A 17,174-nucleotide genomic window follows, 5' to 3' on the forward strand; every position below is an offset into this window, starting at 1 on the left:
AGCTGCTTCCTCTTCCAACATGACTAGAGGAATTCATCATTTACTGTCATTGATGTGCAGAAAGATGTGCTAGAAACATGTGCAAACATTTAATGTGCAGTTATTTTTAGACTGAAGTTCTATGTCTGCTATCTTCATTTCAGCAGAGTCCACACCAATGCTCAAAGAAATGCTCAAAGCAGGGTAACAGGCACTTATTTCTGTATTCAATACTACAGGAGAGAAAGCTGCACGATTACAACAAATAAAATAATTGAAACCCTGGAATTAATATCCCAATAATAATCTAGAATTTATGATCCAATCTAGAGCTGCATTTTGTATTCATCCGTTCGTGGTAAAACGTTTATTTCCCCCCTTATATTCATAGAGGTTTAAGACAAACCGCAGAAGGGGGAACATCAGCGAATCCTAACTACTCAACCCAAAACATTAAAGAATGTAATACTGCCTTCATAAGGAGGGAAAGTATCTGACCTCCTGCCCTGCATAGTTTGCTGAATTGGAATTTCTTAATCCAAAGGACCAATAAGCTACTTTGGGTTGTTTTCACCCATAATGGATCCTTCTTTTGGAAACAAGAAGTCTTGTAACAACTGACTGTATGTTGGGATTAACGCCTTGTCATGAATTGACAGCAGACATAGGAGAGATGGCAGATTTACAGTCCCGTGTTCTGCTGTCACCTACTGACATAAATTGGTATTACACTGCAAATAGATTCACACAGACTGAGTTCTATCAACTTTATATGACTTGTCTCACGACATCCATAAAGATCGACAGGCCCTCGATTAAATGGCTGAATAAATATTCTCATATTGACGTTAATTATTGCAAATCCTGTCTTTGTTAACAAATGAATTTCTAATTTCCCTTTAAATCTCCTGTGTCTGTATTACTGTAACGTTTTATCAGTAATGCAACTCATGAAAACACTATTTTAATTATCAAAATAAAAGTTTTGGTCCATTTACTAAAACTGATGCTGTGTTACTTTTGTCTCTCGCCCACATGATGGTTGTATGGTCAAAACAAAACCTATCTTTCAAAAGATATTCTGAAAAAAAACAGCTTAAAGTTGTTGTTTTTTTCTTGTTAAGCTTTGCTTATTTTTTATTATTGTTGTTGTGGTAGTATTAATATTAGATTTACTTTAGTAGCCTGTTATTATAAGTTTTTGTTCATTGGTTTGAACATTTCATTTTGACAGAAAATGACCACATGGCGCAATGTTTTATCACATTCCATGTATCCCTTTACAATACAGTGTTGCAGATAACAGTTATACAATTTTTTTAACAAGTATTTTAAAAAGTTAATTATTTAAACAAATAAAGCACTATAATTTTTTTTACATTGCTGACTTATACTGCTATATTTTCAGAGGTTTGTGAGGCAGGAGCTGCAAAAGCAGCTCAAGCTTCTACCATAATCTTTGTAATAGGCGCGCAAATATAAATGAACTGGAAAAGTCTAAATATTCATAATCATTCTGGTTTGGGCGCAGATGAGCGATAAATTGTCTTTTAGATCTAAATTTACAGTCCGAAGACCAGAATCCCGAAATAAACATGGAATATGAAACGGAAGTTTTTTACGACATATTCCCCTGCGACTTTGTAACAACATTACGGTAAAGTCGAAGGAAAAGCCCGCGTGCCAAAACACGCGAGCCCGTGACGTTTCAACATGGCGGAACATGAGAAGCAAAACCGGGAAGATGATTTCAAAACAAGACACTTCTTGAAGCTGTAGCGCCAGTTGGGATCTGACGATTCATTAAAGAGAGAAAGGTAAAAACGCAGGTTTGTCCGGTCAGGGGTTCGCACTTTTAGCACAGATTCGGTGTCATTTTTCTTTTGTTTTATCTAAAAATAGTAAAATGTCAACTGCAGCATAATAATTTAAACAACAACGGTTGGATCCTGTTCAAAATAATCACTCACTGGACTTTGCTAAGTCAAGTTTCTATTATTATTATTATTATTATTATTATTATTAGTAGTAGTAGTAGTAGTAGTAGTAGTAGTAGTAGTGGTGGTGGTAGTAGTAGTAGTAGTAGTGTCTATCAGGGATAAGGTTATCAAAACTCTGTATTGATATTATAAATATAATTGTAGGCTTTACTATAGTGGCTTTTAAACCTATGTGGTAGAACGACGCTGAAGTTGGCTTCCGATTCACAGCTTCCGATTCGCGAGGGCACTAAAGAAACATTCCGCTGCATTTTTCGCACTGAGTCCACTTCAGACCATGTCCTGTTCAAAAACTGCTGGACCTGGACTGCTCAAACCTGGATTAAATTATGCATTAGATAGTAAAGAACACATTAAACACAGTTTCTGATTTGTGAAACCTTCCTCTGATTTGTGAAAATGTGAAAGTAGTAGTTAGTTGTGGACCTAGTTAGTATCTAAAGCATAATTTAAACCAGGTTTGAGCAGTCCAGGTCCTGCGGTTTTTGAACAGGACCTGGTCTAAGGTGGACTCAGTGCATAAATGCGATTAAAAAATCAACCTATTTCACATTTTCACAAATCAGAGGAAGGTTTCACAAATCAGAAACTGTGTTTAATGTGTTCTTTACTATCTAATGCATAATCTAATCCAGGTTTGAGCAGTCCAGGTCCAGCAGTTTTTGAACAGGACATGGTCTGAAGTGGACTCAGTGCGAAAAATGCAGCGGAATGTTTCTTTAGTGCCCTCGCGAATCGGAAGCTGTGAATCGGAAGCCAACTTCAGCGTCGTTGTGGACGAAACACTTAGGACAGCTTTGTAGTAGTCTTAAGTACATTTTGAAAGGTTATTTTAAGGGAATCTAAAGGCTTTTTATGTTCTTGTGAGAAGTTAAAAAATAATCATATATTGTTGTTGTTTTTTAAAATCACACAAACTTGTTTTGCTTGTAATTTTTTCAACCTGTGTTTCATTTCCACTTTGGATGCATTAAATATAATCTATGATTTTATTTCTCTGGGACGGTGCTCATTCAAAGCATCGCTGCAATGAGCCAGAATTAGCCCAGGAGCTATTTGTCTTTTGTACTTGAAATTGCTCACCTAAAGAACAAAAAACAAGTGAATGAGAACAGAAATAGGATCTAAAAGTAATCTATGTGTACATGTCACCTATGAGAGACAGAATAAAATAAAAAAATAAATCAGCACCAGAATCAAGTTTTGTTGATTTTGTAAAAAAGTATTTGTTCAATAACAAAAGTTCACCTCAGTACTTTGAAATGTGACCCAGCCATCAACACAGTACTGCAGTGACACACTATGTACCCACACTGTGTATTTCATTTGTTGTTGCTGTGTTTGGTGTGTATTTTAATTTTAATTGAATTTAATTGCCGTGTAATTTAAAGATATTCTTTTGTTCTTCTATCCTGTTGTACTTTGTAATGTCACTTTGGCGTTGCAGACTAAAGAATTTCCCCATCGTTGGATCAAATAAAGTCTCCTCTTATCTGGTCAAATGTTTCCCGTTAGTCTTCACCAGTTTTACACTCGCTTTGGCTGCTAGTTTTGGTCCATTCTTCCATGCAGATCTTCTCAAGAGCTGTGATGTTTCGAGGCAGTTGCTGGGCAAAACAGACTTTTGACTCCCTCCAAAGAGTCTGTTCTGGATCCAGAGACTGGCTAGAACACTCCAGAACCTTTAGATCACGTGTGTCAAACTCAAGGCCCGCGGGCAAAATGTGTCCCGCCATGTCATTTTATGTGGCCCGCGAGTAGGGCTGTGACGATGACCTCATCACCGCTTCACCGCACTTTTTCTTTTTCTTTTTTAGAAAGTTCAGCATATGGTTTGTGATTGGAACTATAATAAACACATTATACATGTTCATCTTTGCTGATAATTTACTGGGCAATATATAATATTCTGAGAAGATGTCTGTACCGGAGAGCACAGGTGAAGTCATGCATGTAGCTAGAGAGCGGTCCGCTGCAGAAGAATCAACAAGCACCCCCAACACACGTGTGCGCGCTCCCTCCTCCCAGTCCTACACACGACGCAGCGCGCTCACACAGTCACAGTGAATCTACAACACCTATATAGTTAGTTCATTAGTTAGATAGGTAGTAGTTAGTTGTTACTGTTTTTTGTGAATAAAGAATACTACGTTGTAATTGTATTTATTTCTGATGCGGCCGCCCGGGGGGGGGGCTGCGGTTAGCCGCGACACCGCGCCCCCTGGTGGTTCATCACCGCGGTGATCAAAAATCCGACACGTCACAGTTCTCTACCCCCGAGAGCATAAAAGTTTTTAATTTCTTAAAATAAAAATTGTTGTGTATTTATTTATATCTAGGGGGAATTGGACTTGAAATATGGGATTGGGCAACTATACATTAGGACTTAAACACTGTCCATACAACCTAACCTGACAGAATCAAATGTAAAAGGATTTATGCTAAAGTAACAAGCAAACATATGTTTTCTATGCAACTGTAATGGTCACTTTAAAAAGTTACAGTAAATAAACAATGAGTTATTTAACATTAAGGAGTAGTTACATTTATTTTTCATTACATTTAGTTACATGTATAAGTTATATCTGGCCCTTTGAGGACAGCCACTATGCTGATGTGGCCCTCAGTGAAAATGAGTTTGACACTCCTGCTTTAGATGTTTTTTTTTGTTTGTTGCCAGGGTGATGTGTTTGGTATCAGTGTCATGCTAGAAGATCCAGACACTTTTTATCCGTTTTTTTCTCACTGGTGGACGGAGGTTTTTGTCTAAAATCTCACCATATATACTCAATTTTGCTTACGCCATGTGTGAGTAAAATAATCATATAAACGTATTTGTTTTAGAACTTTATGTTAATTTACTTGACCAAAACATAGTAAAACAAGCAGCTAAATATAAAGCGTGACGGCTAAAGGTTTAAGCAAAAAGTAAAAACCACAATGAATGAAGTGATAAAAATGTTTGAATAAATGTTATAAAGGAGAGTTTTTAGTGGAAGTATCGTTGTAGCCTTGCGTTCCTGTAATGTGTTCATGTTGGCTTGCAGGGATGAGCTGTGGTGTCGTGGATGAAGAGGAGTTCTGTCGGTGCTGTCGGCTCCTCCTGCAGCACTCCAACGGCGTGGGTGACGGCTGGAGCTGGGAGGCGGTCCGGGTGAGACGGCGTGGTGTGGGTCGCTGTCTCTGCTGCATAGGCGAAGACGAACTTTTCCCCTCTGTTTTCAGGGTTCAGATGAGGGCTACCTGAAGAAAACGCTGCTCAGGTCAGTCCCTGCTGAGCGGAGCGTCCCACAGAAACACAAGGAGCCCGGCTCTGACTCTGAGAAGTTTGATTATTGCCATCTGCAAACCGAGGAGCAGGAAAAGCAGGTGAAAACCTTCAGTTTGAATTCTGATTGAGCTCCTGCACCTTCTGAGCTGCACTCTCTGCCCCCTCAGGGCGTCGACGCCTCATCCGATTCCCTCAGACCTGACGCAGAAGAGGAAGATGACGGGGTCTGCGGGGCGCCTGCAGGCAGCAGCTCAGTACTTCAGTTTGAGTATCACATCCTGTACTCCTGCAGCTACAGGACTCCTGTGCTGTACTTCAGAGCTTCCACTCTGGGTTAGTTGCATACAGAGCGGGAACTTTAAACTATGGCTGAAGGATGTCATGGTACAGCTGAGGGGGCGGTGCTGTTTATTGCGAGAGAAGTCAGAAGAAGAACAAAACTCAGTGCAGGAGTTTAACTCTGGATTAGAGGAATTGTTTTAAAAAGTACTTTGACTTTTTTGCTCATTTTGAGTCTGCTGCCCATCAATGCGTTCTGATGGATCTTCATTCAGCCGTTTTAAGTTCGTTAGGAAAAGTAAGAAGGAAACACAAAATATAATTGAAAGACTTTTAAAATCTGGCTCCTTGGATTTTAAAAATACTACAGTTGGGAAAACGAAATGTTTTTGTGCCTTTTTAAATCGTCCGTAAAGTCGTCAAACTAATTGTAAACATTTTTAAAATACAAAAATCTGTATTTTTAGCCACATTGAGTTTTTTCTCATTGTGGTAGGGTATGTATAACTTTGGCTTTTTTTTTACTGCAGAGACCATTTAAATGGAATTGTAATCAGTTGTGTGTGGTGAGGCTAGCTGGTGGCTTAAAAATGACTGTTCCCCCATAGGCCACACCTCTTATACACTTTTTTAAGAGGTTAGAAAAGAAAGATCTGATCAGAAATAACTTTAGAATCTGTCTGTACATTATAGCAGTTCTGTCTGATCATACGTGGATATAGGAGTGAATATTAGGAGTATTAAATAAGAAAATGGGGAAAAAAAGAGTATATTATTAACATGCTGGAATGATCTTACAGCATCAGGAATGATCATTTTTTACAATATTTTAAATGTTTTTTCCTAGAATAAAGGATTGGTACATTCTCTAGATGCAGCCTAAACACATTAAAAGGTCATTTCTGTAATCTTTAGATTATTACTGACTTAATTTGGAGCCAGGTTCTTGAAGAATGACCTTTGGTGAGGAGACCATCTAGAAATTTGAGTTTCTTAGTCAAACATGATTTCCAGAGTGCCGACTTCTGCTGCATTGAGATCCGTATATTTTAAAGTTGATCAGAAATGTGCAGAAAGATTCCATTGGACTGAGCTGCAGCCACAACGTGGAAATGATCTACCCTTATCTATCTACCCTTAGCTTATACCTTTTTTTCCACAGTTCATCAATCATACTCCAGGCTAGATTATTTCTTGGTTAACAGCTCCTTGTTGAGCATAGCTACGGAAGCACAGATCCACCCCATTACTATCAGCGACCACGCACCAGTTTCCCTGACTCTTAAAAACAAAACATCACCACCTTCATTAAGGAGCTGGAGGTTCAATACATCGTTGCTCAGAGACCCTAACTTTATAGATTTCTTTGCTAAAGAATGGTCCTCATATCTTCAAAATAATGACCACCCAGGTATTTCCTCGTGCCTTTTATGGGAGGCCGGGAAAGCAGTCATGAGAGGAAAAATAATCGCCTTCTCATCCCACAAAAAAAGAAAAGAAAACTCTAAACTAGTGGATTTAGAGCAAAAAATCAGACTGTTAGAGGAAACCTACAGCAACTCTCCGGATGAACAAACTCTACAACAAATAAGGAAAGTAAGAATCGAATTAAATGAAATAACTAATCAAAGAACACAGTTTTTATTACAGAGACTACGCTTGGAGAGGTTTGATCACAGTAATAAATCTGGGAAATATTTGGCAAATCAACTCAAAATAAACAAAGAGAAGACAACTATTTCATCAGTCATAGACCTAACAGGAAATGCAACACATGATCCAGCCGAAATAAATTCAGTTTTTAAAAACTTTTACCAATCTCTCTACTCATCCCAAATTAATCCTTCTGACAATGACATCAATAGTTTTCTCAATAGCATAGATTTGCCTAGACCAACAGAGGAACAAATCACAGCCCTGGAGTCCCCTTTTACTAAAGAAGAGCTACATAAAGCATTAACCAACATGCCTAGTAAAAAAGCCCCAGGACCAGACGGCTTCCCAGCAGAATTTTATAAAGAGTTTTGGCAAATCTTAGCTCCCATTTTTCTCAGAATGACAATAGAAATTAAGGACAACAATTATCTACCTCCAAATATGAATTCTGCTAATATAATCTTACTTCTGAAACCTGGGAAAGATCCCACATCACCATCCAGCTATCGACCCATATCGCTGATTAATGCAGATCTTAAAATAATCTGCAAAGCTTTGGCGGGAAGGCTGGAGAAGGTAGTTCCCTCTCTAATACATCCTGACCAAACAGGTTTTATAAAGGGTAGACATTCATCTACCAACATGCGCAGATTAATCAACCTCATAGATTATACAACCATCAACAACCGAGAAGCAACCATTTTGTCACTGGACGCAGAAAAGGCATTTGATCGGGTCAACTGGAAATTTTTAATAGCCACCCTGAACAAATTTGGCTTTGGAAAATCATTTATTAACTGGATTAAAATACTATATGCCTCTCCTAATGCTCGTATCAGAACAAATGATCAAACATCTCCAAGCTTTAATTTACAAAGAGGAACCAGACAAGGCTGTCCACTATCTCCGTCTTTATTTGCACTATTTATTGAACCTCTAGCTGCTGCTATTAGGCAAAGTCGAGACATTGAAGGCATTCAAACCAAAAATTTAGAACACAAAATAAGTTTTTATGCAGATGATGTTTTACTATTTACTCCTAATTCACAATCTTCCATCTGCCAAATCATCTCCCTAATTAATAGATTTTCCTCAGTCTCAGAATACTCCATAAACTGGTCTAAAAGCACAATTCTACCAATTAATTGCAATTATCTAAATCCGTCATCTATTAAAAGACAAACAGGCAACATAAAGTACTTAGGTATAAATATCTCCTCTAGGCTTTCTGATCTACTCAAGCTAAACCACACCCAACTACTTAAAACAACCGAGGCTGATCTCACTAGATGGAAAACTCTACCCATTTCTCTAATCGGGAGAGTTGCAACCATAAAAATGATGATTCTCCCCAAAATTAACTACCTATTTTCAATGATTCCTTCCAAACCTCCAACTACTTGGTTCAAATCATTAGACTCATTCATTTCCCAATACCTCTGGGAAGGTAAACCCCCACGGATTAGTTTAAAAACTATTAAAAAACCTAAAGATAGAGGAGGACTAGGCCTTCCAGACTTCCAGGACTACTACTCCGCGAACAGATTGTGTTATGTACAAAAATGGCTGAATCCTGGTGTGCTGGATGAATCCTGGCTAGACATTGAACAAAATCTCTGTGATAACCTAGATATTTCTAATTTACCTTTCTTCAGTTCTAAAATTAAACAACACAAATGCTTCAGAAGTTTAAACATCAGCTCATCCTTAACAGCCTGGTGGGATTTTCTTAAAAAAAACAACCTCACATTATTTCCATGTAAACTTACCCCCATTTGGAATAACCCTGACATTTTGATTAACAAAAACATGATTCATTTTGCTTCATGGAAGAACAAAGGAATCCAGCAGTTCCAGCATATAATTCAGAATAGAAAATTTATGTCCCTCTCAACGTTATCCTCAACCTATGGAATTAATATAAACAAATTTCTAGAATATCAGCAGCTTAAATCAGCTATAAGCACTAAATACTGCCTGACCCAAATAGACCTAGACCCTCCCCTTACAGTAACACATTTCATGGACCTTAAAAATCCCAAACTCACCTCCAAAATTTATAAGATGTTATCAGACATAGATGAAACCATTTACTTGCTAACAAGGTGCTAACAACCCAGGAGAGTGTACAGAAAAGATGGAAGGAGTATTTTGAGGAGCTGATGAACGTGGAAAATGACAGGGAAAGAAGGGAGGAAGATGTGGTTGTTGTGGAGCAGGAAGTAGCAGAGATTGGAAAGGATGAGGTTAGGAAGGCTCTGAAAAGGATGAAGAGCGGAAAGGCCGTTGGTCCTGATGACGTACCTGTGGAGGTATGGAAGTGCTTAGGAGAGACAGCAGTGGAATTTCTAACGAGTTTTTTCAATAGGATTCTAGAGAGTGAGAAGATGCCTGAGGAATGGAGGAGAAGCGTTCTGGTTCCGATCTTTAAGAACAAGGGTGACACGCAGAACTGCAGCAACTATAGAGGAATAAAGTTGATGAGCCACACAATGAAGCTGTGGGAAAGAGTAGTGGAAGCCAGGCTTAGGAAGAAGGTGGAGATTTGTGAGCAGCAGTATGGTTTCATGCCCCGTAAGAGCACCACTGATGCCATTTTTGCTTTGAGAATGTTGATGGAAAAGTACAGAGAAGGTCAGAAGGAGCTGCATTGTGTGTTCGTAGATTTAGAGAAGGCGTATGACAGGGTGCCGAGGGAGGAGCTGTGGTACTGTATGAGGTCGTCTGGAGTGGCAGAGAAGTATGTCAGAGTAGTTCAGGACATGTATGAGAGAAGTATGACGGTGGTGAGATGTGCTGTAGGTCAGACAGAGGAGTTCAAGGTGGAGGTGGGACTACACCAAGGATCAGCTTTGAGTCCTTTTTTGTTTGCTATGCTGATGGACAGGCTGACAGACGAGGTAAGACAGGAATCTCCCTGGACAATGATGTTTGCGGATGACATTGTAATCTGCAGTGAGAGTAGAGAGCAGGTGGAGGAACAGCTAGAGAGGTGGAGGTTTGCTCTGGAAAGAAGAGGCATGAAGGTCAGTCGTAGTAAGACAGAATACATGTGTCTGAACGAGAGGGATCAAGGTAGAAGCGTTAGGTTACAGGGGGCTGAGGTGAAGAAGGTGCAGGAGCTTAAGTACTTGGGGTCAACAGTTCAGTGTGATGGGGAGTGTGGAAAAGAGGTGAAGAGGCGAGTGCAGGCAGGTTGGAGCGGGTGGAGGAAAGTGTCAGGAGTGTTGTGTGACAGAAGAGTGTCAGCAAGACTCAAAGGAAAGGTGTACAAGACAGTGGTGAGACCAGCTCTGCTCTATGGGTTAGAGACGGTAGCAGTGAGACAGAGACAAGAGGCTGAGATGGAGGTAGCGGAGATGAAGATGTTGAGGTTCTCCTTAGGAGTGACCAGGTTAGACAGGATAAGGAACGAGTACATCAGAGGGACGGCTCATGTTGCCTGTGTTAGCGACAAAGTCAGAGAAGCCAGACTGAGATGGTTTGGACATGTTCAGAGGAGGGATAGTGGATATATTGGTAGAAGGATGTTGGAGATGGAGCTGCCTGGCAGGAGGGCAAGAGGACGGCCAAAGAGGAGATACATGGATGTCTTGACAGAGGACATGAAGTTGGCTAATGTTAGGGTAGAAGATGTTCATGATAGAGTGAGGTGGAAAAGGATGATTCGCTGTGGCGACCCCTGATGGGAAAAGCCGAAAGAGAAAGAAGATGAAACCATTTACTTACCCATGACAAAATGGGAGTCTGAGCTATCATTGAATTTTAGTGATCAATTTTGGCTACAGATCTGTTTGAATGCCTTTAATATGACCAAAAGCCCTAATCAGCAACTTATTCAATACAAGATTCTCCACAGAACTCACTACACCGGACAGAGGTTATTTAAAATGGGTCTCAATCAGTCTGCTATATGCACACAGTGCATAGGTAACAACATAGACGACTATTTGCATGCCCTGTGGTTCTGTCCACCTGTCCAATCATTCTGGCGTAAGGTTTGTGAGGATTTATCAATCTGGTTTAATCATAAGATTCCTGCTTGCCCCAAATTCTGCTTATTAGGTGACCTGAATAACATCAACATGGAATCTAACAAGGCTTATATGGTTCTCACCGCTGTATGTATCGCAAAGAAAACTATCCTCCTAAACTGGAAATCTAAAAATAATCTTAGCATCAACCACTACAGAAACCTCATGTCAGAGCATATTAGTTTAGAGATAATGTCCTCCACAAAACTCTCCCTGGCTCCAGCTGGTTAGTCACATCACCTAGTGGGGGTGGGATGGTGATAGGTTGAGCCGGGTCCTGGCTGGTTGGGTGGGCCGGGGTGGGTTTGGGGGGGTGGGCTCTGCCGGGCCTGTCGTTCTCCCGGCTCGGGGCTCTGGTTGCCTGGGTGGGGTGGTGGTGGGGGCGCACGCTCTGCTGGCAACTTGGCAGGGGTTCCTGGGCGGGTGCCTTCTGGGCGCAGGGTAGGCAGTGCGGCTGACCGGGAACGGCGGCCGGGTGCCGTGCTGGGTGGCTGGTCGCCGTGGCGGGGGCTGGGGGGGGGCTTGGGGCTCTGGGGCCTGGGGTCGTCTGCCCGTGGCCGGTGTTTCGCCCGTGGCCGGTAGTTGGCGCGTGGCCTGGCCCCCCGGGGGTCGACGCCGCAGTCACAGCAGGGGTTAATGGGTTCACTTGGGTGGGTTTATTTCATTATTATTATTATTATTATTATTATTATTATTATTATTATTATTATATTAATATTAATATTAATATTAATATTAATATTAATATTAATATTAATATTATTATTATTATTATTATTATTATTATTATTATTATTATTATTATTATTATTTTATTATTTATTTATTTTTGGGGGTGGGCCTTGGGGGGCAGTGTGCTAGTCCTTAGGGGGGCCAGGGTATGAATGGTGGGGCTGGACCCCCTGCCCCCCCATTCTGGCACCGGGACCCTTCCTTGCTGGCTGTCTCTCGGCGCCGCGAGGCTCTGGCCTCCAACTGCGGCTGGCTTGCCGTTTCTGGCTGCCCGGCCGCTCTGGGAGGGGGGGCGCCTACCGCGGCCGGCTGGGGGGCCGGTCGCTCGGGGGAGCCTTCTCCCCCGGTTGTGCCCATCCGCCCGCTCCTCCCCGCTCTCACCCAAACAAATATTGCACACAGGCACATAGGGCCCCGGGATCTGGATGGGAGGGGTATGCTGGCGGGGCTCACTGGGGATGCCCCTCTCTGGGTTCTCGTTGGCACCCGCCCTCCTCCCCGCTTTTTACTTGCATATTAGACACTCTGATTCATCTAGGGCCTTGTGGAGAGGGTCTGGTGGAGGGGGGCACGGTGAAACATCCGTGCTCACCTTTCGCTGGCCCCCCCCACAATTTTAACTTCCTCTGTAGACACACACACTTCATGCTAGCAGCACACACACAGCAAATACACACCACTCACAGAGGGACTCCGGAGTGGGGGGCTTTGCGGCTTGGCAGCGGTGGAGCCCCCCACACTGGTGACTTCCTATTTTACCTGCAGCACACACACAGCACTCCCACACCTCCATACATGGGTGGGGTCTGGGGGGGGGGGGGGGGGGGGGGGGTCTTCACCCGCCTGGTCCTCTCAGGGCGGCCGGGCTTATGGGTATCCTGTCGGCTGCGGGAAGGGTCGGGCATGCGGCGCTGGGGGTCGGCCGGCTGGGGGGGGGTTACTGCGTGGCGGCGGGGGTAGGGAGGGTAACCAGATGATTGTGAGTATGTGTGTGTGAGTGCATGGGTAGGACCGACCTGGGGGCTGGCTCGCTGGGACCCTCTGGGGCTTTCCCTCCCCATCACAGAGAGGGGAGGGCACTGAGAGGGTTGGGGAGGGGGGGTCAAATATTATGGCGGGGGGGGGGGGTTGTAGTGCGTAGGGTTTTAGGGGGGTGGCTGTGGCTGTGGGTGCGTGGCGATCCCTGGGTTGCTAAGGTCGCGTGCGTGGGCTGGCTTGCGGGGACGGGGCGCCGGTCGGGTGGTGGCCGGCTCATGGGCTCCGGGGGCCCTGGCTTCGTCCCTGGCCTTTGTCTCGGTGTCCGGCGCCCGGTGGCCCCCATGGCTGCCGCGTGGTACGGCTAAGCGCTCCTGTCTTGTGGCCTGGGGGCCGGACACTGGGTTCGCTTGTGCCTCTGGGCATTGGGGGGGCCCCTGTAGGGGGGCCCTCTCTGTGCCTGGCTGGTGGGGTGGGCGGTCCCCTCCTCCTCCCCTCCCGGGCTGCCTGGGTCCGGATGCTGGGGGGGCTTCTGGCCTGGGGGGCTCTCCTCCCCTTTCCTGGTCTGGCTGGTCTGGCTGGGTAGGAACTGACTCCCTTTATGAACACACGGTTCACGTCGGCAGCATGCATGTATCTCCACCCCCACGTGCACGTGCACACTGCCACACTCCCTGTCTGCTTCATCCCTCCTCCTTATCTACAGTGTATTGATGGACAGATTTTTTTTTCACTCATCTTAGTGTCAGATTTTCACCTTTGATGTAACATTCGTCTTTCCAGCAGATCTGGTATAATTGTTACAGCTTAAATTAATAACTTAGTCAAATCAGTGCTTGCATCCCCCACCTTTTCACCTTTCTTCCTTTTACTCTCTTCCACCCTCCCCTCACATTCTTCCCCTCTCCCTCCCCACACACACTAAATGTAACAAATAAATAAAAAATAATACGACAAAAAGGGGTTTATACAAATCTACACTCTAGTTTCTTGAAGCTATATAACCTCTTTTTGTGATAGTAAAACCTGTCCAACACAAAAAGCCTTCAGCTCTAATCTGTTTGCTCAGCTGTTGGACAGAACAAGTTAAAAAAAGAAAAAAAAAAAGGAAATGATCTACCCTTTCACGACAGACGACACTTATCTCAACTGGTTTTTTTAAGATCTCTTTTTTTAAACTCTTTATAATAAAAACTGTTTGATATGTTGTAGTCATAGTTTTTTTAAATAAATTTTGTCGTAAAGATTGGTGTTTTTATTCTTTTTAATCTTGTCAAAGCAGGGTGTTCAGTTTCTTTTTTTATGTCTTTCCTGGTGTCAGAGGGGAGGAGTTTAACTCTGGAGGACGTGTGGCGCACCGTTCACCCAAACTACAGGCTTGGCCTCCAGAGCCGCCCTTTGGATGCCATCACTCAGCAGGTGACGGCGGCCTGCCTCCTCTTTTCGCCTCCTTTATAGTCTCCTCCTGAGCTCCTTTTCTCTGCCTGTGCTGCAGGAGCATCCCTTCCTGGGTCAGGCTTTCTTCTATCTGCATCCCTGCAGGACGGAGGAGTTCATGAAGCCTCTGCTGCAGATGGCGAGGGATCAAAACAGGTTTGCACAGGGGGCGGGGACAACATCCAGATAGTTACTTGAGTAAAATAGTAGTTAGTTACATTAATTTGAGTACTGAACAACAGTTTAAATGTGTTTTATGTTATTTTATTTTAAATAATGTTCAGAAACTGAAACAAAAGGGTGTGTTTACAGTGTTTGGAAACATTCATTTTCAGTTTGCGACAAACAATATTTTAGTCCAATATGCAGATTTTATTCAAATGTGTGAAGTAAAAAAACAATATTGAATTTGTAAAATGTTGTCAAAGACGTTTCATCCGGTCCTTCTTTTTTTCTCCGTTAGATAAATGTTTTAACCCTCCATGCATCATTGCATGTGTTCATTAGAGCATTTATACAATGATCTGCCACAGACCCTGCATCACACAAGATCAACACATTTTACGTAGTAATTGAATATAACCAGTGGTAGCTGACGTTTCATCTTTAATCTACTCAAGCATAACTGAGTAAATACCTACCTACCTGTCATTTGTAGAATCAGCCCAATGCCATGAAATGCTTTGAATGAGAAGAACTCCCCAAAAACTATCGACGTATTTAGCGTAGTAGCACCTTGCAAAAAAAACAAGATGTAAGAAATAATGATAAATAAGAACACAGGGGATGGGTTCAGGTGGAATTCAATGCAAAGGTCGGGTTTGGAGCGTGTTATTGTGCATATCCAGCCGTATGTATTTACTTTGGCAGAAACCTGTTCCATGTTTTGGAAAGCCTCAAATCTTCCCAAATGCCGTCGTCTTGATTGTGGCTTGTTGCTGTGTGCAGGCAGGTAAACTACGTGCTGTCGTGGCTCAGCGTGGTGGGACCCATGGTGGGCCTGGAAGTCTCCCTGGAGTGCCTCAAACAGCAGCAGCTTCACCCCACGACCCCCCAGCAGCTCAGAGTTCCACTGAGAGGCTCCATTCAACAACCAAAAACCTTGTAGCTCTACTGCATCTCGGGTGAAGTTCTGACTTTGATCTCCATTCTGGGGACAATTCAGTCCAGACTGAGAGCTGCAGTCATGTGGTTTAAATCCTGGCTGGTGCTCTCTGGAAGAATTGTGCAGATCTAAAAACTGCTTCTGTCCATCATCTGTTGGGTGCTTGTGAGGAATAAAGACTAAAGCTAAGTGAGTGCAAAAGCATCACTTAGAAACTTCACAAGTCCTAGAATGGAGCAGCTGTCTTTTATGCATCTATTCTGTAAAACATGCAGGAGTCTTCATTCCTGTTGGTGTGAAAGACATGTTTCATATAAAAACAATTACTTTCAGGTGTTTTCTTTGCGTTTTTCGGCTTTCGTAAATCTGGACGAGCAAATCATGTGTTCCATTTGCAACTTATATTATTAAATGCTGCATTTCTATAGGGAAGTAAATAACGGGTTTCGGTATTGTTTAATGCTCATGTTTGTTGCGAAAGTGTAAGACATCTCTACCAAACGTCATTCAGTGTAGGAGTCCTCCAGTAGGTGGTGTAGTTGTCAAACAGAGCTATTGACCTGTCAAATGCATAGATGCACTTTAGTGGCTACAGGTAAAAGGAGGATTGCAAACAACGTAGGAGTGGGAAGGGAATTGGTCTGCTGACACTTCTACAAATATTAGAACAAGATCTTAAGGCTGAGAGAAATATCTGTGGAATGAAAAAAACCACAACTTTGTAGACTTAGATAATATGTTCACATTAATACCCAACAATAATGTTGGGGATTTCCTCTCTCAGCTTTATGGACCATGCACAGGCTGGATCAATACTCTTCAATCAGATGTGTTCTACTATTAATACCAAGACAAAAAACAAAAAGAGCTGCCCATTTTGGGCTTATTTCCTCTATTTTAAATGTTGTGGTCTCTTTATGGAGATATCTGCTGTCAACATTTTTGCTGGATAAATAAAAAGAAGAAAGTTCGGATTATTTTGCTTTTATTTCTATAGATGAGTCAGATTTAGTTGGAATACTTTCTTTTAAATTTAAAACAAACACAAGAGCAAAAATGATTTAGATGCAAGTTCTGCAAGCTATTAGCTCTAATTATTCCACTTTTTATTTTCTCTCCTGTCTTTGACCTTTTCTTTCTATTGTCTAATGCCGTGCCTGTTTATGGGATGTTGTGACACCCTCATGTTTGTTAAGTAGTTTTTAGGGTTTTTTCTTGGTTTTGTTTGTTTCATTAAACTTAAAGTCAAAATTTTAAAAGAAAATATTTTGGCTATTTTTTTAAAACGATTTAAATTGAGTTTATTTCTAATCTGTGAAGAAAAAATATCTTTATTGCAATTATGGTGTATGAATAAATGCAGATATTTTTTATGGTAACTGTTACTGTTATTCTTCTTGCACCTCAAAGGTTTGGCAGAATACTATTCCACAAAACTGTCTGCTTAATTTTTTTGTTTTGTTTTTGTTACTTTGTGTTGTTGTCAAGCAAACAGCAGCAAATATAAAATGCAAATTTTTTAAAACGTTGGACATTTTCCTTCATTTATAGTTCCAAGTTGCATTGTTGTCTTTAAAATAAAATTAAAAAAAAATATATATATATATATTTATAGATCACTATCAGGTTTTTCATACTGTTGATGAAAAGCTGAAAGGGAAATATTGTTTCCAGACTTTCTCAACGTCATTTTGCAAAACCGAGTT

At 42.0% G+C, this 17,174-nt stretch overlaps 1 protein-coding gene across 2 annotated transcripts; it reads left to right on the forward strand.

Moving 5' to 3' along the window:
* Positions 1-1,661: 1,661 nt before the first annotated feature.
* Positions 1,662-16,993, forward strand: atg10 (ATG10 autophagy related 10 homolog (S. cerevisiae)). Of its 2 annotated transcripts, none has more exons than XM_020710826.3 (7): positions 1,662-1,796; positions 5,027-5,133; positions 5,205-5,348; positions 5,418-5,583; positions 14,248-14,345; positions 14,422-14,519; positions 15,312-16,993. In XM_020710826.3, the coding sequence occupies exons 2-7, from the start codon at positions 5,029-5,031 to the stop codon at positions 15,469-15,471; spliced, it is 771 nt and encodes a 256-aa protein (XP_020566485.2). In that variant the 5' UTR covers positions 1,662-1,796; positions 5,027-5,028; the 3' UTR covers positions 15,472-16,993. The 2 variants fall into 2 exon arrangements, with proteins under 2 accessions (XP_020566485.2, XP_023821146.1); XM_023965378.2 differs by having other exon boundaries at positions 14,469-14,519.
* The last annotated feature ends 181 nt before the right edge of the window (positions 16,994-17,174 follow it).

Source organism: Oryzias latipes, chromosome 17, assembly GCF_053564925.1.
Source record: "Oryzias latipes strain Hd-rR chromosome 17, Olatipes_Hd-rR_3.1".
NCBI lineage: Eukaryota > Metazoa > Chordata > Actinopteri > Beloniformes > Adrianichthyidae > Oryzias > Oryzias latipes.